The sequence below is a fragment of the Gorilla gorilla genome, chromosome 4, assembly GCF_029281585.2.
Source record: "Gorilla gorilla gorilla isolate KB3781 chromosome 4, NHGRI_mGorGor1-v2.1_pri, whole genome shotgun sequence".
Lineage (NCBI taxonomy): Eukaryota > Metazoa > Chordata > Mammalia > Primates > Hominidae > Gorilla > Gorilla gorilla.
In genome coordinates, this window is record NC_073228.2 from 106,269,199 (window position 1) to 106,295,766 (window position 26,568).

The 26,568-nt window shown below is 35.9% G+C and overlaps 1 protein-coding gene across 2 annotated transcripts in view; it reads right to left on the bottom strand.

Annotated features, from left to right (window-relative positions):
* The window catches only part of SLCO6A1 (solute carrier organic anion transporter family member 6A1), a 127,377-nt gene that overhangs the window by 92,849 nt on the left and 7,960 nt on the right, over nucleotides 1-26,568 (bottom strand). For both annotated transcript variants that reach the window (XM_019026493.4, XM_019026494.4), the window contains exons 2-4: nucleotides 15,656-15,913; nucleotides 13,158-13,343; nucleotides 11,184-11,280 (exon numbers count right to left, since the gene is read on the bottom strand). In XM_019026493.4, the coding sequence (XP_018882038.2) occupies nucleotides 11,184-11,280; nucleotides 13,158-13,343; nucleotides 15,656-15,913 (541 nt within the window). The remainder of the gene's footprint in view (nucleotides 1-11,183; nucleotides 11,281-13,157; nucleotides 13,344-15,655; nucleotides 15,914-26,568) is intronic.

The following is a 26,568-nucleotide window of genomic DNA, read 5'->3' on the forward strand; positions in this document are numbered from 1 at the left end:
ACATTCTCTTTGAGTAATTTAATAAAAGGGACTATTTAAGTGACATAAGGAAAGTTTAAAGAAATCCGTATGGGAAGAGATGGTATCCTGGGTCTTGCAACAGAAGAGAGCCATTACCACCTGAAAAGGTGCCTGAAGAGGCAAGAGGAGACAGAAGTTAAGTGAACTCTACAGGTGGTTGTATCAGAGGGTCATAAGACAAATGTAGCCTTTATTAAAGAGACACCACCAAGCCATTGAGATTCATCAGGAAAGGAAAGGAAAGAATAAATATGCAGATTTAAGTTTCCTGATGCTCTCAGATCTCTTGCCAGTGCTCTTCACAAGCCAAGCCTAAAACTAAGCTAGATGGTAAAGGAGACCATTGATGTTGTCTATAATAGGTCAACCTCTTTAGGTACAGAGCAGAGTGGAGAAAAGTAGGGAGTGGAACTATAGCAGCAAACTGATGATATCCAACACAATCCATCACTTTTTTACCTCAGAGTCTGCTAGTGCCCTTTGCTGGAAAAAAAAAAAAAAATCTTGGGTGAGAAAATTCTTGAGATAACTACACCAAATCCTGTTAGCTATTATACAATTATTGGGTTATAACAATTCAAATATATTTGCAACTGAAAACTAAAACACTGTTGTAGAAGATGTTGTTAGTGTCCCATTTGTATTATGTCAGCTAGGCATTCATCACTCCCATATATAACAAACGATTAACTTTGAATAGCAGGAACTTTATGCTTGGCCCAGTTCTCAGAGAGCAGGTCAGAAATACCTAGGGCTTAATAATAACCCCAGGAGCATCGCTTGACCAACAATTTCTAGGAGTTAGTGGATATATATATATATATCTGGGATAACTCATATCTTACACTGTCTGCCAGAGTTCTCCAGTGGGATTGAGTCCTAGTTGCCCCAAGCAGTAAATTGCTCAATATAATGAACACTTTATTGTCTTCTTTAACTTCCCATGCTTATTTCCCCACTACCCTATCATGCTTCCTAGTATCATTTCTCAAATTAATACTGTGCATTCATGTATTTATCTCAAATTCTTTGTCTCAAGTACCTTGAGAGAAACGCATTATGTCTAAAACAGTTACCATTACCAGGGATCATCATATAACCTAGAAGAATAAAAATTAGAAGAAAATTAACACAAAACCTAGTTGCTACTGTCCCTGCATCATTAGTAGTGACAAGGTCTGAGTTTACCATCACATCTTCCTTCATTCACCATCTATCATATGAATACCTTACCCTCAGTTAGCACCTTGGTTGGAAAGAATACTTCACCTGGTGAGGTGACCCAAACTATCATTCCTATAAGATCTGAGCCTTAGTGGTATTTTCTTTAATGAGTTGAGGCAGTTATTCATTAAAGAGAACTACTGAACAATGTGAATACTAAGAATCAAGTAAATCCCCTGGATTTCAAACAAAGTTGTGCCTGTCTCTACTATATAGCAGAAACCCATTCCTCCCCCACCAGAAACTCAGAATATTCACATTAGTTAGTATTGGGATTCTCTTTTTCCTTTTTAACTTTTATTTTAAGTTCATGGGTATAAGTGCAGGATGTGCAGGTTTGTTAAATAAGTAAATGTGTGTCACGGGTTTGTTTTACAGATTATTTCATCAACCAGGTATTAAGCCTAGTATTAATTAGATGCTTTTTCTGATCCTTTCCCTCCCCCCACCCTCTGCCCTCCAGTAAGCCGCAGCTATTTTTCCTGTCTATGTATCTATGTGTTCTCATCATTTAGCTCCCACTTATAAGAGAAAATATACGGTATTTGGTTTTCTATTCCTGCGTTAGTTTACTAAGGATGATGGCCTCCGGCTCCATTCATATCCCTCCAAAGGACATGATCTCGTTCCTTTTTATGGCTGCATAGTATTCCCTGGTGTATATTTACCACATTTTCTTTGTCCAGTCTATCATTGATGGGCATTTAGATCAATTCCATGTCTTTGCTATCGTGAATAATGCTGCAATGATCATATGCGTGCATGTGTCTTTATAACTGGATGATGTTTATCTTTGGTATATACCCAGTAATAGGATTGCTAGGCTGAATGGTATTTCAGTCTCTAGGTCTTTGAGGAATTACCGCACTGTCTTCCACAATGGTTGAACTAATTTATACTCCCATCAAGCGTGTAAAAGAGTTCCTTTTCTCCACAGCCTCACCAGCATCTGTAATTTTTTGACTTAATAGCCATTGTGACTTATGTGAAATAGTATCTCATTGCGGTTTTGATTTGCATTTCTCTAATGATTAGTGATGTTGAGACTTTTTTCATATGATTGTGGACCACATGTATGTCTTCTTTTGAGAAGTGTCTGTTCATGTCCTTTGCCCACTTTTTAATGGAGTTGTTTTTATTCTTGTAAATTTATATTCCTTATAGATGCTGGATATTAGACCTTAGTCAGATGCATGTTTGTCAAAATTTTCTCCCATTCTGTAGGTTGTCTGTTTACTCTGTTGATAGTTTCTTTGGCTGTGCAGAAGCTCTTTAGTTTAATCAGATCTCAATCGTCAATTTTTGTTTTTGTTGCAATTGTTTTGGTGTCTTCATCATGAAATCTTTGCCCATGCCTATTCCTGAATGGTACAGCCTAGGTTTTCTTCTAGGGTTTTTGTAGCTTTGGGTTTTACATTTAAGTCTTTAATCCATCTTGAGTTGATTTTTGTATATTGTGATTTTTACATATGATGTATATGAAGTTCTGATTTCTTTGTAAACCTCGTCTTTACCAAAAATACAAAAACATTATCCTGGTATGAGGATGCATGTGTGTAGTCCTAGCTACTCCAGAGGTGGGAGGATCACCTGAGTCCAGGAATCGAGGCTTTAGTAAGCTGTGATTATACCACTGCACTCCAGCCTGGGTGACAGAGTGAGAATCTCTTTAAAAAAAAAATAACAAAACTGGTGGCAGGCAAGAGATCTTGTGCAGGGGACCTCCCATTTACAAAACCATCAAATATCATGAGACTTATTCACTACATATGAGTACAGTATGAGGGAAACTGCCCCCACGATTCATTTATTTCCACTTGGCCCTGCCCTTATCATGCGGGGGTTATTACAATTGAAGGTGAGATTTGGGTAGGGACACAGCCAAACCGTATCAGTGGCCTTGAATGTTCTTTTGCGTGGTATCAGTTGTAATATCTCCCATTTCATTTCTAATTGAGCTTATTTGAATCACCTTTCTTTCTTTCCTGGTTAATCTCAGTAATGGTCTATATATTTTGTTTATCTTTTCAAAGAACCAGTGTTGTGTTTCATTTATCTTTTGTATTTTTGGTTTCAATTTCATTTAGTTCTGCTCTGATCTTTGTTATTTCTTTCCTTCTGCTGGTTTTGTGTTTGGTTCGTTCTTGTTTCTCCAGTTCCTTGAGGTGTGACCTTAGATGGTCTAATCATGCTCTTTCAGACTTCTTGATGTAGGCATTTAATGCTATAAACTTTCCTTTTAGCATTGCTTTTGCTGTATCCTAGGGGTTTTGATAGGTTTGTGTCACTATCATCGTTCAGTTCAAAGAAATGTTTAATTTCCATATTGATTTCATTATTGATCCAATAATAATTCAGGAGCAGGTTGTTTAATTTCTGTGTATTTGCATGGTTTTGAGGTTTCCTTTTGGAGTAGATTTCCAATTTTATTCCACTGTGGTCTGAGAGGATACTTGATATGCTTTCGATTGTCTTAAATTTATCGAGACATATTTTGTGGCCTATCATACAGTCTATCTTGGAGAATGTTCCATGTGCTGAGGAAAAGAATATATCCTGCAGTTTTGGGGTAGAATATTCTGTAAATATCTGTTAAGTCCATTTGTTCTAGGGTATATTTTAAGTCCATTGTTTCTTTGTTGACTTTCTGTCTTGATGACCTATCTAGTGCTGTCAGTGGAGTACTGAAGTCCCCACTATTATTGTGCTGTCATCTATCTCATTTCTTACATAGAGTAGTAATTATTTTTAAAATTTAGGAGCCCCAGCATTAAGTACATATATATTTACGATTGTGACATTTTCCTGTTGAACTAGACTTTTTATCATTTTATAATATCCCTCTTTGTCTTTTTTAACTGTTGTTGCTTTAAAGTCTGTTTTGTCTGATATAAGAATAGCTACTCCTGCTCACTTTTAGTTACCATTTGCATGGAATATCTTCTTCTACCCTTTTACTTTAAGTTTGTGTGAGTCCTTATGTATTACGTGAGTCTCTTGAAGACAGCAGATACTTCGTTTTCTTCTAGGGTTTTTATGGTTTTAGGTCTTACGTTTAAGTCTTTAATCCATCTTGAGTTAATTTTTGTATACGGTGTAAGGAAAGGATCCAGTTTCAGCTTTCTACATATTGCTAACCAGTTTTCCCAGCACCATTTATTAAATAGGGAATCCTTTCCCCATTGCTTGTTTTTGTCAGGTTTGTCAAAGATCAGATGGTTGTAGATGTGTAGTGTTATTTCTGAGGCCTCTGTTCTGTTCCGTTGGTCTATATGTCTGTTTTGGTACCAGTACCATGCTGTTTTGCTTACTGTAGCCTTGTAGTATAGTTTGAAGTCAGGTAGCGCAATGCCTCCAGCTTTGTTCTTTTTGCTTAGGATTGTCTTGGCTATGCAGGCTTTTTTTTTGGTTTCACATGAAGTTTAAAGTAGTTTTTTCCAATTCTGTGAAGCAAGTCATTGGCAGCTTGATGGGGATGGCATTGAACCTATAAATTACCTTGGGCAGTATGGCCATTTTCACAATACTGATTCTTCCTATCCATGAGCATGGAATATTCTTCCATTTGTTTGTGTCCTTTTTTATTTTGTTGAGCAGTGGTTTGCAGTTCTCCTTGAAGAGGTCCTTCACATCCGTTTTAAGTTGGATTCCTATTTTATTCTCTTTGTAGTAATTGTGAATTGGAGTTCACTCATGATTTTGCTCTCTGTGTGTTATTGGTGTATAGGAATGCTTGTGAGTTTTGCACATTGATTTTGTATCCTGAGACTTTGCTGAAGTTGCTTATCAGCTTAAGGAGATTTTGGGCTGAGATGACAGGGTTTTCTGAACATACAATCATGTCATCTGCAAACAGGGACAATTTGAATTCCTCTTTTTGTAATTAAATACCCTTTATTTCTTTCTCTTGCCTGATTGCCCTGGCCAGAACTTCCAATACTATGTTGAATAGGAGTGGTGAGAGAGGGCATCCTTGTCTTGTGCCGGTTTTCAAAGGGAATGCTTCCAGTTTTTGCCCATTCAGTATGATATTGGCTGTGGGTTTGTCATAAATAGTTCTTATTATTTTGAGATACATTCCATCAATACCTAGTTTATTGAGAGTTTTTAGCATGAAAGGCTGTTGAATTTTTTGAAGGCCTTTTCCACATCTACTGCGATAATCATGTGGCTTTTGTTGTTGGTTCTGTTTATGTGAGTGGATTATGTTTATTGATTTGCATATGTTGAACCAGACTTGCATCCCAGGGATGAAGCCCACTTGATCATGGTGGAACTTTTTGATGTGCTGCTGGATTCAGTTTGCCAGTATTTTACTGAGGATTTTCGCATCGATGTTCATCAGGGATATTGGCCTAAAATTCTCTTTTTTGTGTGTGTGTCTCTGCCAGGCTTTGGTATCAGGATGATGCTGGCCTCATAAAATGAGTTAGAGAGGATCCCCTCTTTTTCTAGTGATTGGAATAGTTTCAGAAGGAATGGTACCAGCTCTTCTTTGTACCTCTGGCAGAATTCAGTTGTGAATCTGTCTGGTCCTGGACTTTTTTTGGTTGGTAGGCTATTAATTATTGCCTCGATTTCAGAACCTGTTATTGGTCTATTCAGAGATTCGACTTCTTCCTGGTTTAGTCTTGGGAGGGTGTATGTCTCCAGGAATTTATCCATTTCTTCTAGATTTTCTAGTTTATTTGCATAGAGATGTTTATAGTATTCTCTGATGGTAGTTTGTATTTCTGTGGGATCGGTGGTGATATCCCTTTTATCATTTTTTATTGTGTCTACTTGATTCTTCTCTCTTTTCTTCTTTATTAGTCTTGCTAGCGGTCTATTTTGTTGATCTTTTCAAAAAACCAGCTCCTGGATTCATTGATTTTTTGAAGGGTTTTTTGTCTCATGGGGTGTTCCCTTGATGTGGTGCTCTCCTGCTTCCCCTAGGGATGGGGCTTCCTGAAGGCTGGACTGTAGAGATTATTATTTCTCTTCTGGGTCTAGCTACCCAGTGGAACTACCAGGCTTCAGGCTGGTACTGGGGAGCATCTCCAAAGAGTCATATAATATGACCTGTCTTAAGGCCTCTCAGCCATGGAAACCAGCACCTGTTCTGGTGGAGGTAGCAGGGGAATGCAGTGGATTCTGTGAAGGTCCTTGGTTGTAGTTTTGTTTAGTGCACTGGTTTTCTCAATTGTTGTTTGTGCTTGCAATAAAGGTGTCATGTGGACAGACTCAGGACCTCTGATTAGCCAAGATGTTATAGGCGGTGGAGTTAGCTTTGTTTTCTCCTTTGCTGGGGCATGGTTTTTCTTTCGTGAGTTGTTGTAATGATTTCTCCACGGTCATTTTTCACATGGGCCCATTAATGAAGACCTAGGTTGGTTTTTAAAAAAAGAGACAGAGGCTCACTGACATTAACAGGATTGGTCATACTGTTCGACTGACTTGAGAACCTTCCAAAGTAAATACCTTCTTCATGCACCCCTTCAGAGAGGTTCAATCACATGTTCTCCTTACCACCTATTTTCCAGTCTTGCTCTAAGTCTCTAACTACCCAAACAAGCTGAACATAAATCATTAGAGATTTATACCTCAGGCCATCTCTCCTATATTAAGTGAACAACCTTAATACAGGACAGCCTGAAATTCTAACTGCTAGACGGGTTTCCTGTATCTTAGGGCCACTGTTTAGTGAAGCCATAATGTAGTGACCATTCCTTTCTGAACATTCACACCCTTAAATGTTTCCTTTTCTCTGGAAATATTCTCTAGTGTTGTTAAAAGAACCCATACAGCCCAGAATTCTTTAAAATTACTTTTGTCATTTGAATTAAATGCTACACCCGCTTAATTTCCTAAAGCCTTAATCCCAATCCACAACCTGTGATAATTTTAATAACTATGTCCAATTTATCCCTAGCAAGAATATCTGTGTACACAAACATTCAACATAGTTCTGGAACCCTATTGCTACTTCTGACACTACTTCTAATATCACTCAGAATCCTGGTAGAAAATGTATAGTTAACTCACACTAGATCATTTGAAGAGTGATAAGGGAACTATTTTTAGTAATGTGGGCAGACTTCAGGGAAAATAACAAGGCACAGTATAACATTCTGGGGCTAGCTATAGTAGCAAGCTCTTATCACAGCCCTGAATGTCATTGGAATAGTGCTTAATAAATGTCGAGGGTATCCTGCTGATAGCCATGGCCTTCAGAAGAGAAATACAACCAATCTGGGTACAAGCCTTCAGGAAGAACCGAAAAAATAAATGCCGTAATCTTAAGCTTCCCCTGCCTTCTCATCTGCCAATGACTCTCAGTGGCAAAACCCAAGTGAAATCTAGATAGAGTACAGGGGAATACATTGAGGCTGTCAATACAGGTCAGCCTCCCTGAGCAGAGGAGGGTGGAGAAGATTTTAGAAAGATGAAGAGTAAATTTAGAGAGGCAAACAAAATATATTCAGCACACAGCTTATTCCCTGAAAACTTATCTGTTCCCTTTTATGATATTTGTCTGGTAGTTACCAAAACGTTATACTAGCTGGGTAAGAACCCAAGTGAGTTGCCAGGGGAACTAGCAGGATAGTTTCCAGGTATACCTGTAGCAATAAACAACCATGGAACTATTCTTCGTTATCTCAGTTTCTACTAGTTCTTCCTTCATATGAACTCAGAATTTCAGAAATGGAAGGTACACTTCTCTATTTTCTTAAAGTGGTAGGTACAGCTCCTTAATTAACTCCATCATCTCAACAAGAGAACAAGAAAAGTTGAGGAGGAGGTAATTGATGGTACTAGTTCCCAATATATAATTAAAATACAGCTTTAAAATATATATGTAACTGTAGAAAGGAAATAATAGAGATTACAGCAGAAATACTGTAAATGAAATAGAGCCTGGAAAAACCATAGAGAAAATAAACAAAACAAAGAGATGGTTTTTTAAAAGAGATTAACAAAATTGACAAACCTTGGCCAGAGAAATTAAGAAAAAAGAGATAAGACTCAAATAACAAAAATCAGAAATGAGCGGAAGACTTTACAACTAAATGCCACAGAAGTAAGAAGAATCACAAGAAACTACTATGAATAATTATATCCCAACAAATTAGATAACTTAGAAGACATGGATACATTTCTAGAAACATTCAACCTACCAACACTAAACGATGAAGAAACAAAGTATCTGAACAGACCTGTAACTAGTAAGGCGATTGAATCAGCCATCAAAAACCTCCCAACAGAGGAAAGCCTAGGGCCAGATAGCTTCACTGGAGAACCGTACCAAATATTTCAATAAGAATTAACAATAATCCTCCTCAAAATCCTCCAAGTAATTGAAGAGGAGGGAATACTTCAAATTCTTTCTATGTGGTCAACATACTCTAATACTGAACCTAGACAAAGATACTACAAGAAAACTACAGACTAATATCTCTGATGAATACTGATGAAAAAAATCCTAATCAAAACACAAGCAAATTGAATGTAACAACATATTAAAGGGAATATACATCATAATCAAGTGGGATTTGTTCCTGGAATATAAAGATGGTTCAGCATATGAAAATAAATCAGTGTAATACACCACATTAACATAATAGAGAAAAACCACATGATCATGTCAATTGATTCAGAAAAAGCATTTGACAAAATTCAATGCCCTTTTAGGACAAAAACACTGAGAAAACTAGGAATACAAGGAAATTACACCTCAATATAGTAAAGGCCTTGTATTAAAAGCCTACAGTTAACATCATACTCAATGGTGAAAACCAGCAAGTTTTCTAAGATCAGGAACAAGTCCATAGTTTGTTCTCACCATGTTCGACATAGTACTGGAAGGTCCTAGCCAGAAAAATTGGGGAAGAAAAAGAAATAAAAGGCATCCAAATAGGAGAGGAAGAAGTAAAATTATCCCTGTTCTCAGATGACATGATCTCATATATAGAAAACCCTAAGGATCATACATACTTGCATACACATAACATATGCATAACTGTTAGAACTACTAAATGAATTTAGTAAAGTTGCAGGATGCAATATCAACACACAAATATCAGTTGTGTTTCCATACACTGACAATGAACAGTGTACAAGGAGGAGAAAGACTTGCGCATTGCAAACTATAAAACATTATTGAAAAAAATTAAAGACACAAATAGATGTAAAGCGATCCCATGTTTATGGATTGAACATGATAATTAATATTAATATTCTTAGAATTAGAATATTGTTAAAATGTTTATACAACCCAAAGTGAAATACAGATTTAATGCAATCCCTATCAAAATTCCAATGGCGTTTTCTACAAAAATAGAAAAAAAATCATGTGGAACCAGAAAAGACCCTGAACAGCCAAATCAATCTGCAAAAAGAAAAACAAAGTTGGAGGCATAACACTTCCTGATTTCAAATATATTGCAAAGCTACAGTCCTCAAAACAGTATGGTACTGGTATAAAGACTGACACACAGACCAATGAAATAGAATAGAGAACCCAGAAATAAACCCTCATATATACGATGAAATGATCTTTGACAAGGGTGCCACGGCTACACAACGTGCAAAGAATTGTCTTCAAAAAACAGTGTTGGGAAAACTGGATATCCACATGCAAAAGAATGAAGTTGGACCCTTACCTTACACCATATACAAAAATTAACCCAAAATGGATTAGACATCTAAACACAAGGCTTGAAACCATAAAGTTCCTAGAGGAAAGCATAGGGAGAATGCTTCATGCCATTGGATTTGACAATTATTTTTTGGATATTACACCAAAAGCCCAGGCAGCAAACCAAAAACAGACAAATGCACTACATAGAACTTAAAAACTTTTTTGCAGTAAAGGAAACAATTGGCGAAGTGAAAAGGCAACCTGCAGAATGGGAGAAAACATTTGCAAACCATGTATTGAAAACAGGCTAATATGCAGAATATATAAAGAACTTCAACCCAATAGCAACAAAAAACAATCTGATTTAAAAATGGCCAAAGGACTTGGATTGATAAAAGAAGGTATACAAATGGTGAAGAAGCATTGAAAAGATACTCAACACCACTAATAATCAGGGAAATGCAAATCAAAACCACAATAAGGTATCACCTTGGATCCATTAGGATGGTCACTATCAGGAAAACAAACAAACAAACAGAAAAAACAAACAAAACAGTATTGGTAAGGATGTGGAGAAATTGGAACCCTGTGCACTGCAGGAATGTAAAATGGTGCAGTCGTTATAAAAAACAGTATAAAAGTTTTTCGAAAAAATAAAACTGGAAAAATAGACTTACCATATGATGTAGCAATCCAATTTCTGAGTATATATACAAAAGAATTGACAACAGGATCTCTGTGGGATATTTGTACACCTGTATTAATTGCAGCATTATTCACAATAGTAAAGAGCTGGAAGCAACTTTAATGTCCATTGAAAAATGAATTAATAAAGCCAGTGTGGTATGTACAATAATACAGTGGAGTATTATTCAGCCTTAAACGAAGAAGGATATCCTGTTATATGCTACAACATGCATGAAACTTCAAAATATTATTTAAAGTGAAATAAGCCAATCACAAAAAGAAAAATACTGCATGATTCCAGTTTTATAAGGTGTCTAAAATAGTCAGACTCTCAGAAAACAAAAGTAGAACAATGATTGCATTTTTGCAAGATGCAAAAATTCTAGATATATATTGAAAAACAATGTACACATAGTTAACAGTGCTGTACTATGCACTTAAAAATGTTTAAGATGTATATTTCAGACGTATTTATATATACAAATATGTGCATATAAGTCACATTTGCATATATTTTTTCTAAAACTATGGTTATTACAAATTAAATATATATATTTACTTGTAAGCTATGGTAGCTATTTAGTAAGTATTTTATACAATGTAAACAAAAAAAGAAAAAATAATGCCTTACTTTGTTGCAGAAGTAGCATTCTCAGGGACTTTAACTAGTGGTGCTCCTAGCACATAACCCAGAGCATATCCAATCATTGATGTACATTCTGCAATACCTGTAAAATAAGCACTGAAACTGAACATCAAACAATTTCATAAGCCAGCTTCGTTATGATAAAAATTGACTGAAATTGATTACTTCTGAAAGCTTTTCATAGCATTCTGTATTAGTCAGAGCTCTCCAGAGAAACAAAATCAATAAAAGACAGAGAAAAACAGTAATGGAAAACCAAGTATCATTATGTTCTCAGAAGTGGGAACCAAGCTATGAGGACGCAAAAGCAGAAGAATGATATAATGGACTTTGGGGACCCGGGGGTAATGGTGAGAGGTGGGTGAGGGATAAAAGACTGCACATTGGGTATAGCGTACACTGCTTGGGTGATGGGTGCACCAAAATCTCATAAATCACCACTAAAGAGCTTATCTATGTAACCAAATACCACCTGTTCCCCCCAACACTACTGAAATTTAAAAAAATTTTAAACACAAAAATAAAAATGACCTTCAAAAAACAAAGACAGAGAGAACAGACAGATTCATTTTAAGGAATTGGCTCATACAAAATACAATTATGAGGCCTAGCAAGTCCCAAATTTGTAGGGCAGGCCAGCAGGCTGGAAATTCAAGTAAGAGTTGATGTTACAATCTTTAGGTAGAATTGTTTCTTCAGAAAACCTCAGTTTTTGCTCATAGAACCTTCAACTGATTGAATGAGGCCCATCCACATTATGAAATCAGTTTTGCTCAAAATCTGCTGATTGTAAATGTTCATCGCATCTAAAAATGACAGTCACCAAAACATCTGGAGTAGTGTTTGTCTTTACAACTAGGTGTCATAACCCAGCCAAGCAAACACATAAAACTAACCATCATACATACTATCCAATGCATGTATTAGAGAAACTCAGTATATAATTCATTATACTTTATTTAATCTATATATTTAATGTAATATACATGAAATATATTTAATATAACTAGAAATTAAAAATATTGTATTTAATTTGGGGTGCTCTAGCAAGATGATACTTTAAAGTTATCATTACTTCTGCACCCTTCACCTTAGCTACCAGGATGTGTCAATACACCTTCGCAATAAGTATATAAAAACAACTTTAAATTTATTTTCAAAAGTGATAGCTAGATAACCCTGTACAAATAGATGATCTACCAGTACCAGAATCTATTGCAATATAAGACAGTACAGGTTATTCTGAGATATAGCCAGGATTACTTATTATAGGATACAGTGGCATAGACATTGTAAATAGGGATAGTATGCTATTATTAATTAAGTATATATACACATATATGAATATACATATTTATAAATGTACATACATATACATAAAGAGTATAATTTTTATTACTTAAGAAAGTATTTTTTGTTTGTTTGTTTGAGACGGAGTCTTGCTCTGTCACCCAGGCAGCAATGGTACGATCTTGGCTCGCTGCAATCTCTGCCTCCTGGGTTTAAGCAAGTCTCCTGCCTCAGCCTCCAGAGCAGCTGAGATTACAGGTGCTCACCACCATGCCCAGCTAATTTTTTTGTATTTTTAGTAAAGACAGGGTTTCACTATGTTGGCCAGGCTGGTTTTGAACTACTGACCTCAAGTGATCTGCCCACCTAAGCCTCTCAAAGTTCTAGGATTACAGGCATGAGCCACCATGCCTGGCCGAAAGTACGTATTTTTTCAATTGCTCTATATATTTTCAGTGACATTCAGGTGACTTGTCTAGAATCTCAAATCTCAAACAGCTACTTAGAATTAGGTGAATCAATGTGATTTGGAGGTTTAGCATACCAATTATCATTTATTACAATGTTATCATAAGGGCCAATAGTACTTCTATATCAGCTTAGATATGCATACCAAAATTCAAAGAAAACTCAAAATGGGTCAATCGTAATAGAGGGGGTAAAACTTGCCTAAATAGATACCAGCTGAGTGTGTAGCAACATTCTCATCAATAAAGGTTATTCCAAGGATATAAAGAGGCATTCCTGCTATTCCCTGCACAGTCTGCCCAAGGATGAAGAAAGACAGGTATTTTGATTGGAACGATATACCACTGCTCTGGCAACCACTGACAACCTTTATTTCTTCGCAAATATCTTTTGAAAATACAATGATTATATTTTTGTTAATTGAACTCAAACATACAACAAATGTGCAATATTCTTTATCAAATATTTTACAAGCTATTTCCAAAATTATGCTTTTTTCTTTTAGTTAACATTTCATTTACATTGAATGTAGTAGTACTGCAATCAATCATCATGTTCTCAGAAAAATGCCATCATACAATTTGGGCCAGACACAGCACACACCTGTAGTACCAGCTACTAGGAAAGGTGAAGTGAGAGGATTGTGACAAGCCTGGGCAACATATTGTGACCCAGTCTCCAAAATAAAAAATAAAAAAAGGAAGAAATTGTGTGGGAATCCTGCAAAAGATGCATATATTATAAACCAAAACATAAATGTGCATGCATGATTGTATATATGTGTGCATAAATATGTTTGTATATATATGCATTTGCACATAGACATAGCACATATTCCTCTTAAATTTGGCATCTAGTTCCCCTGACTTTTGACCCTAGGCTAAAAGTATTTCTAATGTTCTAGATTATCTGCGTTATCAAAGAGTACTTCCTGAGTTTAGTTTTATGTTCACCTCTTTAACAATCTTTATATTCACTTTGTCTCACTCTGATTAAATAATTTCCCATTTTAGACCCACTAACTTTTAGAACATATGTTCATAAGGACAAGGCATTATACAGTAAACATTTCTTTCCATTAGAGTTAGTCATTATGTGGTCATCCACTAGATTTTAATATCTTTCAGGTCACAGTATATTTCTTATACTTTTTTTATTCACATGGTTATATAACCATATTAAGTAAATGCTTGTGTAATTAAATTTGTTTGCAGATTGTTAGATCCAGGCAATACTATTAGATTATATTGGCCATGGTTATTTAACCATGGGTTGACATTTAACAAAATGCTCTTAAAATAATATTGTGGAAACACTATTAAAGTGCAGATTGCAATACAGTACACAAATGAAAATTTTCATCTGGTTTAGTATCCATGTGAAATGATTTTGACTCCATATCAAGTGGGAGGTAGTCTCTAGAACTGTCATTCAAATGCCGAAGTTTCAATTTTATACAGACATATTAATTTGTGATATCAGTGTCAATGTGATATTTCCAACACCCTGACCTCTTAGTTCCTTGAACTTTTTTCCTGTTATGCACTGTACTCCACCTACCTTGGCTAGTTATATGTTTTGGCTCTGTGTCCCCACCCTAATCTCATGTGGAACTGTAATTCCCAATGTTGGGGGAGGGACCTGGTGGGAGGTGACTGGATCACGGGAGCAGATTTCCCCCTTGCTGTTCTCGTGATAGTGAGTGAGTTCTCGCATGATCAGGTTGTTTGAAAGTGTGTAACACTCCCCACTTTGCTCACTCTCTCCTGCTACAATGTGAAGATAGGCTTGCTTCCCCTTCAACTTCCACTATGATTGTAAGTTTCCTGAGGCCTCCCCAGCCCTCCTGTACAGGCTGCAGAACTGTGAATCAATTAGATCTTCTTTCTTTATAAATTACCCAGTCTCAGGTAGTTCTTTATAGCAGTCTGAGAATAGACAAATACAGCTAGACATTTTAAATGTCAAAAATAATAACTACAAACCTTTCCTAATGATAATTTCAAGCATCTACATTCTAACTACCCCTATCTTTCCGCTCACTCTTTCCAGCAACCCAATTCCAACAATCCTTAAAATTCATCAGGGTATATAATCCATTGATTCTGCTCCTTTTCACTATCCCAATGTCCCCTTCATGTCCTTACTTCTTTCACTATCATTTAAATACTTTTAATTCCCTTGCTCTCTTTCAAATCATGCAAAACCATGGTAAAACTGCAACCCTACTCAAAATAACTCTTCTTCCCACTCCCTACATGTACTGTTAAAGCTTGATGTGGCTGCACAACCATGCAAATCCCACTTCGAGTTCATGATTAATAAACTCAAGGAGGTCCTTCAAGCTCCTGATAATAATAAAAATGCCCCTAATCGATTCACTCTTCCCTTCTCAAAGAAAATTCAAGTTGTTTGTTTCCCTTCTCCTAGGGATCACAGTACTGAGCTTCCTACTGAACAACATCTGAAAATAAATGTTTTCTATCAATAGACTAAAATTAATAATTAACTTCCTCTGTGATGACATATATGTCCACTGGAATGCTACAATTAGTTAATTAGCAAACTTGGTCATATAAATCAAATGGATGGATGGATAGATATACAGACAAATAATTATCACAGTCTATTTTAAGTTCCTTGAGCAAGGTTTGAATGAATAGTGATTTGATGTATGACAGTATATTTTAAAACCTTACCTTCAATTCCTACCTTACTTTGTTTATTTTCTTCATTAATGGATGGAAAAGCACATAAAAGTGATCCAAGTCCTATTAAAAAGGAGGAAGCTACAAACCATATTACTTTTTTTCTGTCTCCATAGAATGCTATAAATATTGCTACCAGGCCAGATGAAATGTCATAACTCTTTTCCAATGCCAACTTCTCAATGGTTTTCAGTTGATATTCCTTCTGAAAATCGCCAATGCTGACATCTATAAGACCAAACACCACACCTAAAATGTAAAAAGAAAAAGAGAAAACAACGATATGCATTTTAAGAGGTCATTATGATTATTACAAAGCAAAATTTAAATTACATGATGTAAGTTTATTTTAAATTATTCTGAATGTTTAAAAGCTATAAGCATGTAACAATTCCTTTTCTAAAACATAAATAGGCCTTAACCTCTACAAAACATTCGCTAATTGAATTTTTGAAGCTATTTTTTAACTACCTCTCTGAGTAATTTTCTAAAGAATAGTGATTGCTGTGTCATCTCACTTAGTACTGATCTTTGTTTTTATGTATTGCATTTCACATTATAAAAAATTTAAAACCATTAATAATATAATATTTATTTATCTACCATATAGAATAGAAAATAAAACATTATCAAAATAGTTAAAGCCCAATGCATATTTCCCAAACTCGTTTGTCTCCCTCCCCTCCATAATCAGTATCCTGTATTTAAAGTTTACCAGTTTTTAGCCTTTTTAACATTTTTGACAATACATATGTCCTTAGACAATATCAAGTATTGTTTTTCATGTTCTTGAATGTGAAATGAATGGTACCATATTATGTGTATTTCTATCACTCAACATCCAACTAGGAAAAAAGTAATCATAATCACACTAAGAATTTGAAACAAAATTAATTGATGTAGGGATTGATTACAAAAGTAGTATATTAGTTGGAGTCCAAATGGTTACTAATCAAAATTCATGATATCTATGCAACCAAAGTTACCGGTGCATAGGCTGCTGCTACTATTGCTGCTGCTGCTGCTGTTAGAACTGCAATCACTACCTTTTTTTTTTTTTGGCAGGAAGCCAGGAGCCCACAGTCTTCCTATGACAGGGAACTCACCTGCTGATTTTGATGCCCTTGCAGGTGCCAGAGCCCATGGGCTCTATAGTGCTGATAGCATCACATTTATTCCTGAGCATAAATCCAGGAGCCTTTAATCACCCAGCATTGCTCCTAATGCCAAAACCACCAGAAACAGAAAGGAAAAGAGACTTCCCTTTGCCCTTTTCCAAATCTGCTGCCACAGATTCACTGGCAGCATGTAAGTCGAAGTCAGCTGGGCCCCAGCAACTCTGGGAATTGTGGTTTCAGACTTCCCATTCCCCTTGCAAATAGGAGTGAGTAATGGAGTTCATGGCCAACAGACAAATAACTTGCAGAGTTTATCTTTTAGACTACTTGGTATACATTTTCACCCTTCCTCCCATATTTAAACTTTCATATCAAATAAGTAGCAATATCATCATGCTTCTGCCTAATGTATCACAATTACCATTTTACAGAAATGCTGTCACACTTTCTCCCAAAAAAAGAGAGATACATAGTCTAATCAATCACAATATCTATCTCAGTGTAATGCTAATCCTTCAGTTTAATCACAAACCTGAATGGATTTTTTTAACTTAAAAACCAAATTGCAAAGGTAACCATCAATAGTTAAGCAAATATGTCACAGCCCTAACTAAATTTTTGAGGGGAAATATATTGCCAAAGAAGCCACGAGCCAGATTTGGAGCCACAATTAGTTTCAGCAGACCAATACCAGCAGGAAACAACATATAAAAACTTTGCTGCACCCAGGATAAGAATTTTCTTTAACTTTTACATTAGATGTGGCCAAGGAGGATAATGGCCAATATAGGAAATAAGTCCTGTTAATAACTGAGTTTATCTCTAAGGTGGGGTTATTAATTCCCCTTCTGATTGAGGCATATTCTATAACCTAGAGATTAATTTATATGGTTCTCTACCTTCCATAAAGTATTAATAGAAAAATAAAATAGGAAAGGAGAGAAAGAGGGAAAATAAAAAACCAGAACATATACATATATAAACATATACACACGCAAATGTACATATGACATATTTGTGTGTGAATCCACAAGACAAGCAAGTAAGAGGAAATGCAGAGCTGCTACAAGTTTTATTTCTCTAAGTGGTTATGAGACTATAGTTGATATTCATAACTTCCTTCTTCTACTATTCACTCGCTCTTCTACCCCTTGATCGCAGATAACATACATAGATTGTTCTCTCAAAGCACATACCCCATCCTATAGGACAGCACTACAAACTTGTTTACTACTGGGAGTGGTTGAATGTTGTCTACTACCACGAGTCTTATCCAAGTCTTCAATAAGACATCATAATTATCTATAAGACCAAAAGTTCTGGTTATTGAGATATGTAGTAAAATCAGTGAATTACATGAACATGAACCGTCTGCTATACTTCTTTACTGTAAAATTAGTTCCTTAATTAGAAGCAATGTATTGGTAAATATGGTAATAATGCTTTATATGGCATTCATTAAGTCCAGTTATGGTAGTGTTAGCAGGACCATGATGACAAAAGAAGAACCCATATCCAAATAAATGTCTAATTTAGTGAGGAGAAATTATTGCCCACTTCATAACAGAACCAGAACTATATAATACCTGCCTCCAGGTAACTGGTTGGTTTCACTAAGGAATGGAGCCAGTACCTAGATTATATTGACTCTTCCTGGTAGCAAGGCAGGCATTCAGCAGTGCAACAACCAGACGAGCTCTGGTGAAGGTAAGGCCATGTATTCACCTCTTATATAACCTCCATCCTTGATGTAATTGTCACTATAAATAAGACCCCATTGAACAAGAGATAGAATGGCTAGGGAAAGAGGCTGGCTAATATTCATATCTATCTACCTACTTCATTATTGAGAGCCTCTTGTGCAATGGCTTTCTTTTGGTGAACATTCATTCAGATAGGATAACTCTGCTCATATGGAGAGACTCACCACTTACACAGCCTTTCTAATTACCAAATGGTCAAACCACTGGGCAATGTTTGGCAATATGGACAATCAGATGTACTGCTCAATGTTCTTTCCACGGGGAGAATTTCCTTTTTCCTCTACTTTTCAAGGCCTCCCCTAAGTCTATAATGCTACCATAGCATACTTCTACCATTGAAAAATCACAGAGGCTCACCAAAAAGTGTGCCTCTTTCTTAATAGTGAGTGGTACAATAACACACACTTTTCCTTCATTTTGGAAGACAGAGTGTTCCATATACTCCAAACCAATTGGTGTCTAGAACTACTACTGAAGTGGCAAGCAATTTTTGGTATATAGAATATTTTCTCATAGGATAGATTTTATGTTAATCATTCTGGGAAGGCTGGATCTGATTTGAGTTATGAGTCTGGCAGCAATGGGGTATGGGATCGTTTATAAGGGGAATTAGCGTTCCTTTAACTCAGGTGAGGCCAATTCAACGTCTTCAAGCAAGGAACTGTTTCTCTTCAGATATAAGAGGAATAATTGTTCCTACTGGCAAAGAAGGTACAGGATTTGGGGTTTCATGTTTCTCAGGTTCACCAAATTTCACCCAGATGACTTTATCCTAATTCTCAGGGTTTCTTTTTTCTCAAATCAATGCCCCAACTCCCACAGAAGTGATCTGGTGAGTTTGAGTTCAACTTATGTTGCAATTCTGCCACCTGTGAGTTAGAGTTAGTATTGACCAAAAATATGTGGCTAAAAATAATAAGAGTTTCTTATGAAACTATGAGAGAAGCTCACACATTTTCTAACCATACCCTCAACTTTTCATTTTCCTTCTGTAAACTTTTCAATGCAGTTAAAGGTTCCACCACAAGAGTCAATTGCAGCAGCTATTTTCTCTTTCAATGTCTTGCCTTCAATAAGAACTTTATCCTAGACAATAATTTAAATGACTCTTTTTGTCGCTACATGCCATGGATTTCTAGTGAACCATAATTCACAGGCACAAATATCACTGTTTTCATTGGCTCCAAGCCCAATCATGTCAGACAGCTAATTCCAGATTTCCATCTTTGAGGGTTCGTTAGTTTGTTTTGTTTTGTTTCTCCTGGTTCAATGACTGGTACAGAATATTATATCAAAAGTCATATTACTGGCTGGGTGCAGTGGCTCACACCTGTAATCCCAGCAGTTTGGGAGGCCGAGATGGGTGGATACCTGAGATCAGGAGTTCTAAACCAGCCTGACCAACATGGTGAAACCCTGTATATACTAAAAATACAAAAATTAGCCAGGCGTGGTGGCGGGTGCCTGTAATCTCAGCTACTCAGGGAGGCTGAGGCATAAGAATTGCTTGAACCCAGGAGGCAGAGGTTTACAGTGAGCCAAGATTGGGCCACTGCACTCCAGCCTGGGCGACAGAGGGAGACTCTGTCAAAAAAAAAGGTCATATTATTTTTGTAATTATAGATAAATTACTTTTATTACATTGGTGAAGCTGAAAAAGTTTACTTAAAACATTTCCAAGCATTTTTATGTTATATATCAGAATTTTTAAAAAAGATTATTAATAAACACATACTTTAACCAGTTTCTTAGCCATACTATCCTTAATAAAATGTGATTCATATCTTTTCTGAAAAATATATTTTAGTAGTTTTTACAAAGTTAGGTGCAATATATTAAAGTTGCTTTTTATAGTTTTGCAGTGAAGGGTTAACTGAACAGGACTGGGTTGTTTTAAAAAGGCCTGGCCAGGAGCATGGCTCATGCCTGTAATCCCAGCACTTTGGGAGGCTGAGGCGGGCGAATCACCTGAGGTCGGGAGTTCGAGACCAGCCTAACCAGCATGGAGAAACCCCATCTCTACTGAAAATACAAAATTAGCCAGGCTTGGTGGCATCTGCCTGTAATCCCAGCTATTTGGGAGACTGAGGCAGGAGAATCATTTGAACCTGGGAGGCAGAGGTTGTGGTGAGCTGAGATTGCGCCATTGCATTCCAGTCTGGGCAACAAGAGTGAAACTCCATCTCAAAAATAAATAAATAAATAAATAAATAAATAAATAAATAAATAAATAAAATAAAAGGCCTGACTTCAGGACTGGCTCTTCAGTGGCTCCCAGGAGAAAAGCTCTAAGCCCTTGGAATATTCTATCCAATAACAATGTTTTTATATGGCAGAGGCCTTGGGCCATATTGTACCAGTTTGATCACACAGTTTATGCTAACAATGTGATTTATGGTGAAGATCTTTCTTGTCATGGGGTGTGGGTGTGGAGTCTGAGTACCTGAGGTTAGTCACAGAGGTGTTGCATGCCTACATGACTGACAGAAAAACCCTGACCATGAAGGCTCATGTAAGCTTCCCTGGTTAGTAACACTTTGGATGTGTTATCACACGTGTTGGGAGAAATAAGCATGTCCATGTGATTCCACCGGGAGAGGACACATGAAAACTTGCGCCTGTTTTTTTCCAGACTTCATCCCATGTGCCTTTTCCCTCAGCTGATTTTAATCTGTATCCTTTCACTGTAATAAACCATAACCAAGAGCTTATTTTAAGTCCTGTGAAGTCCTAGGGAATCATTTAGCCTGACTGTGGTCTTAGGGGCTTCCAATACATAGTTAATAAATTTGAAGTTATTACAACCTCTATTGACATGTCACTGTAGAAAATGATATTTTAATTGATAAAAACTCTCTACAAGTGTGTAAGTGTCTAGTAAGCTCAAAAACAAGCACTGTTAAATGAAGGATGTTCTCAATTATATTTTCATATTAAACTATTTCAACCAAAATATTTCATTCAGAGAATATTTCTTTGAAAAATATTTTACAAGACAAAACTCTTCAAATAAGTTGTCTCTATTTATGATTACTTTGTTTCATTTAGCTATGTAAAGCTATAGGTCTACTTAAGTTCATTCAATTCAATTTACAAAGTATAAATTTGCCTAGTTAGAACAAAGGAACTATCCAAAGATTCTTTCCCAAAATAAAAATTTGTACAAAGCACAATTAAAGGATTTCTAAAATAAATCTTGTATGCTACTCAAGCTCTCATAGTTTGTTTAGTTCCTCTCTTAGTTTTGGAGGGATGCATTTTAGTATCTTCCCATTTTTAAGCTTTGTTTTCAATAATTAAAATTCAACAAAAGCTTCTAATATTTTAGAAGTATGGTGATTCATTCATTGAATACTTTAATGGAAGATTTTCAGCTGCTTTTAAATAAAAGTACAACTGCAAATTAGAGAATTTATTTATAAAACAGTTCAAAATCATAAATCAACTGAGGTTAATTTATAAAATAATGAAAAAAAGTCCAACATTTGTGAAGTCTGTTGTTTCCAGGAGACAAAGAAAGGCAATGTATACCAATAAGATGAAGTATTAATACATAAAAACTTGAACATGAATAAATGTTTGTAAATGTTGATGTTAAATATTATATTTTCTTAGGATACAATTAGGAATTGTTTGTGTACCAATTCCAAGCACATTTCTGCTTCACTGCTTTCCTAGTACCATAAGTACAATGTCTTTACTATGATTCTCTACCCAAAAATTCGTGTAAATATCGTTACAGAAATAAATAATTGTATCTTCAAAAATGAAAATTTAAAAATATAGTATTCACATTAATATCAGGTGTTTATCTTCAACAGAATGAACTTCGAAAACTTTCCTTTAATTTCACAAAAAACAAATTATTATTTGAGTTAATTTATTTTCTATTTGAAGTTCCCGATGGTACTGATATAAAGCTGGCATTATTTAACAATTTGAAAAACTGTCCTTCTGCTAATGGGGTGAATTCATTTACAGCTATTATTTTAATTTTCATACGTGAATATAAAAATTTGGAATTGAAAATGAGTAAAATTAAACTAGAACAGTTAAATCTAGATGAAAAAATCATACTTCACGAAATGTTTTGTAAATAAGCCTTTTGCAGCTGCATGTGTTATCTTTTTCAGCTGTAGTCTCCTAAAATCACCATTAACTTCAGCAGATTTATGTCTTCGGGTTTTTATGTGGTCAGTAATATCACTATGGCCTTTGATAAATAGTAAATGTAAACAATGTACAAGTCTTCATCAATTTGCTTAAGAATAGCACATGCCATTTTTGATGTCATGGTGCCAAAAAAGGTATACTAGAAAGTAAAAAAGCATTACCAAATAACAAAATCATAAAATGATGGTTATATGCACTATATGATAAATGAAAATACCGTAGTACAAAGTGTGCTTAGACTATTATGCACTCTGTGACTTTACTCTTCTGCCACTGTTTCCTACAGATACTTTAAGTAAAGCTAATCTATTATGTCTAATGCTTCCCACTGACCCTACCAACAGGTAGTCTGGTGACTTCATGTATCTTGCAAGTCGCAGCATGGACCATCACAAATCTGGCTAATATACCAAGTGGGTGGCAGAACCAGCCGCATCAAATGCTTGCCCAACCACTCAAAATTGGGTGGAGTTAATTTTAGAGACTAGATCCAACATTACTTCATTTTTCAAGAAATGCACATCACACTGTCCCTGAAAGGAATTTTCATTAACACTACATGTGGACAAGGTCTAGAAAGAAAGACAGGTTATTGCTGGTTGTCTTTTAGATCTTACTCTGTGTCAAAGTAAGAATTGTGTTCAGCACACAAATTTTTTAACCACTGTAAAACAAGACCAAGGCAGAATCTAAAAGCACAAAGTTAGGACCAACTAAATCCATCCCAGCTTGTTTAAATAAACTACTAATAATAATACTTAGTAAAAAGGGAGAAAATTGCAATGAAAAATGGGACAGCTGGCATAAACGGGAGCTGTTTCACATAAAGCATATAGTCAACCGGTTAAGTAGTAAATATGTTCCCCTACAATAAGGCAATTAATTAAACAAAGTAAGGGAAAATTTTATAAGGATAAAGAGTATAATTCCAATACAATAACTATCATTATATTAAGTATTAACTGACATAGGGTTAAATAAATAAAATGAGAAAATAAAGAAAACATAAAGAGAAACAAACCAAAACAAATCTCAATGTTTTCAAACTGTTATATATCAGGTGAGCAAAAATCAGTAAAATCACAGAAAATAGCAATATACAATTCTCCTAGATTTATCAAATGTTAATGTTTTGTTATATTTTTCACATGAGTTTCCAAATATTCTATTTTAAAAAGTAACATGTTAAGATACACTTGAACAACTCCCTTTGATATAGTTCCCTGACCTGTTGATTACACTTCCATTAATAGTAGACTAAATAATTCAATTCTCTCATTCTGCTGAGAATATGAAAGTTAAAAAATACTTTTAGATCTGTTTGAAAGCATAAAGAGCTAACTAAGCAATGAGAAATTATGGGGACAAGATTCAGGAGAAGAAGAAAACCCAAACAGTTAATCCTTGCCTAACAGACACTTGACACTTCAGTCAATTTAATTTAAGCAATAATGTTGTTACTACAACCTAGAGATATCAGCGTTCCATATTTGCACTGGCAACAAGGTCAGTACTGTCTTCAAATTTAGTCACATCAGAGAAAAAATTCCAGATTTCCCATTTTAAGGAATAATTTCATCTATCAAAAAATTGATCATTTTTCATTCAAATACAAAAGAAGACCCACTCTAAAAATGCTAGAAAATGAGGATTTAAGAATTATGGCTTACATTCAAATATTGGGAGAACTGAGAGACAGAAGATTGAGGAAGTCACATAAAAAGTCAGGAAGTTACAGCCAGTAGGCCAGGGGAGACAGAAGCATAGAAAGCATAGGAGCATAAAAGTTAGAGTCCCTTTGGTTAGGGGTATGCCCCACTGCTATTTCTCCCCTTTATATTTTCTTCAAAAAGGCATCAAGAAATTGAGCAATGCTCAAGAGCTTCTGCAATAGTTCCCAAGAGCTGCATCAGCCTGCAGGAGCAAAGTGGGTGGTTTTTAAGTGCTCAGCAGGATACACGCAACCTCAAACCTGCAAGGATTTGCTTGCAAACATCTCTGGAGAAGGATGACTCTCCTCTCCTCTTCAACCTTCCAAACATCGCATACGTTACCCTCAGTGGAAAACTCTAAAACAGAATCATATGGAAAAGGGGGATTTCCAGAAATTTAAATTATTACCCAGAATATTTAAGGAACTCAAACAGTTCAATAGCAAAACAAACAAACAAACAAATAATCCAATTTAAAAATGGGCAAAAGCCCTGAATAGGCATTTCTCAAAAGAAGACATAAAAATGATCATCAGATCTATTTTTTTTAATGCTCAACATCACTAATCATCAGGGGAATGCAAATCAAAATCATAAGATATCCAGTTACAATGGCTGTTATCAAAAAGACAGAAGATATGTATTAGCAAGGATGTATAGAAAAGGAAGCCTTTATACACTGTTGGTGGGAATTTATGTAAGAATAATCATTATAAAAACAGTATGGAGGTTCCTCAAAACTAAAAATAGAAATACCAAATGATCCGGCAATTCTGCTACTGGATATATATTCAAATGAAATAAAATCAGTATGTCAAAGAAATATTTGCATCCCCATGTTTATTGAAGCAATATTCATAATAGTTAAAATATGGACCAACCTAAGTGTCCATTGACAGATGAATGGATGAAGAAAATGTGGTATATATACATAATGGAATATTGCTCATCCATAAAAAAGAATAAAATCCTGTTTTTTACTACAGCATATATAAAGAACATCATGTTAAGTGAAATAAGTCGGACATGGAAAGACAAGTACTGCATGATCTCACTCATATGTATAATCTAAAAAGGTTGATCTTACAGAAGTAAAGAGTAGAATAATGGTTACTAGAGGCTGGAGAGGGTGGAAGGAGGAATGCACAGAGGTTGGTCAATGAGTACTAAGTTACAGTTAGATAGGAGATATCAATTCTGGTGCTCTGTTGCACAGTAGGGTGACTAGAGTCACCCTGTTAACAATAATGTACTGTATACTTCAAAATAGCTATAAGAGAGCATTTTGAATGTTCTCACCACAAAGGAATGATAAATATATGAGGCAAAGGATTTGCTAATTATACCGATTTGATCATTACACAATATAAACATAAATTGAAATACTACATTTTATCCCATATGTATGTACAATTATTATATGTCAATTAAAAAATAAAATAACTATGATCAATATGCTAAAGACATGTATTAGTCCATTTTCACATTGCTATAAAGAACTACTTGAGACTGGATAATTTATAAGGAAAGGAGGTTTAATTGACTCACAGTGTGTCTGGAATTGGTGGGTTCTTGGTCTCACTGACTTCAAGAATGAAACCGCGGACCCTCACGGTGAGTGTTACAGTTCTTAAAGGCGGCGTGTCCGGAGTTTGTTTGTTCTGATGTTCGGGTGTGTTCCGAGTTTCTTCCTTCTGGTGGGTTTGTGGTCTCGCTGGCTCAGGAGCAAAGCTGCAGACCTTCATGGTGAGTGTTACAGCTCTTCAGGCGGCACATCTGGAGTTGTTCGTTCCTCCTGGTGGGTTCGTGGTCTCACTGGCTTCAGGAGTGAAGCTGCAGACCTTCGCGGTGAGTGTTACAGCTCATAAAGGCAGTGTGGACCCAAAGAGTGAGCAGCAGTAGGATTTACTGCAGAGAGTGAAAGAACAAAGCTTCCACAGCGTGGAAGCGGACTCCAGGGGGTTGCCACAGCTGGCTCCCGTAGCCTGCTTTTATTATCTTATCTGGCCCCACCCACATCCTGCTGACTGGTCCATTTTACAGAGAGCGGAGTGGTCTGTTTTGACAGGGCGCTGATTGGTGCGTTTACAATCCCTGCGCTAGACACAAAGGTTCTCCATGTCCCCACTAGATTAGCT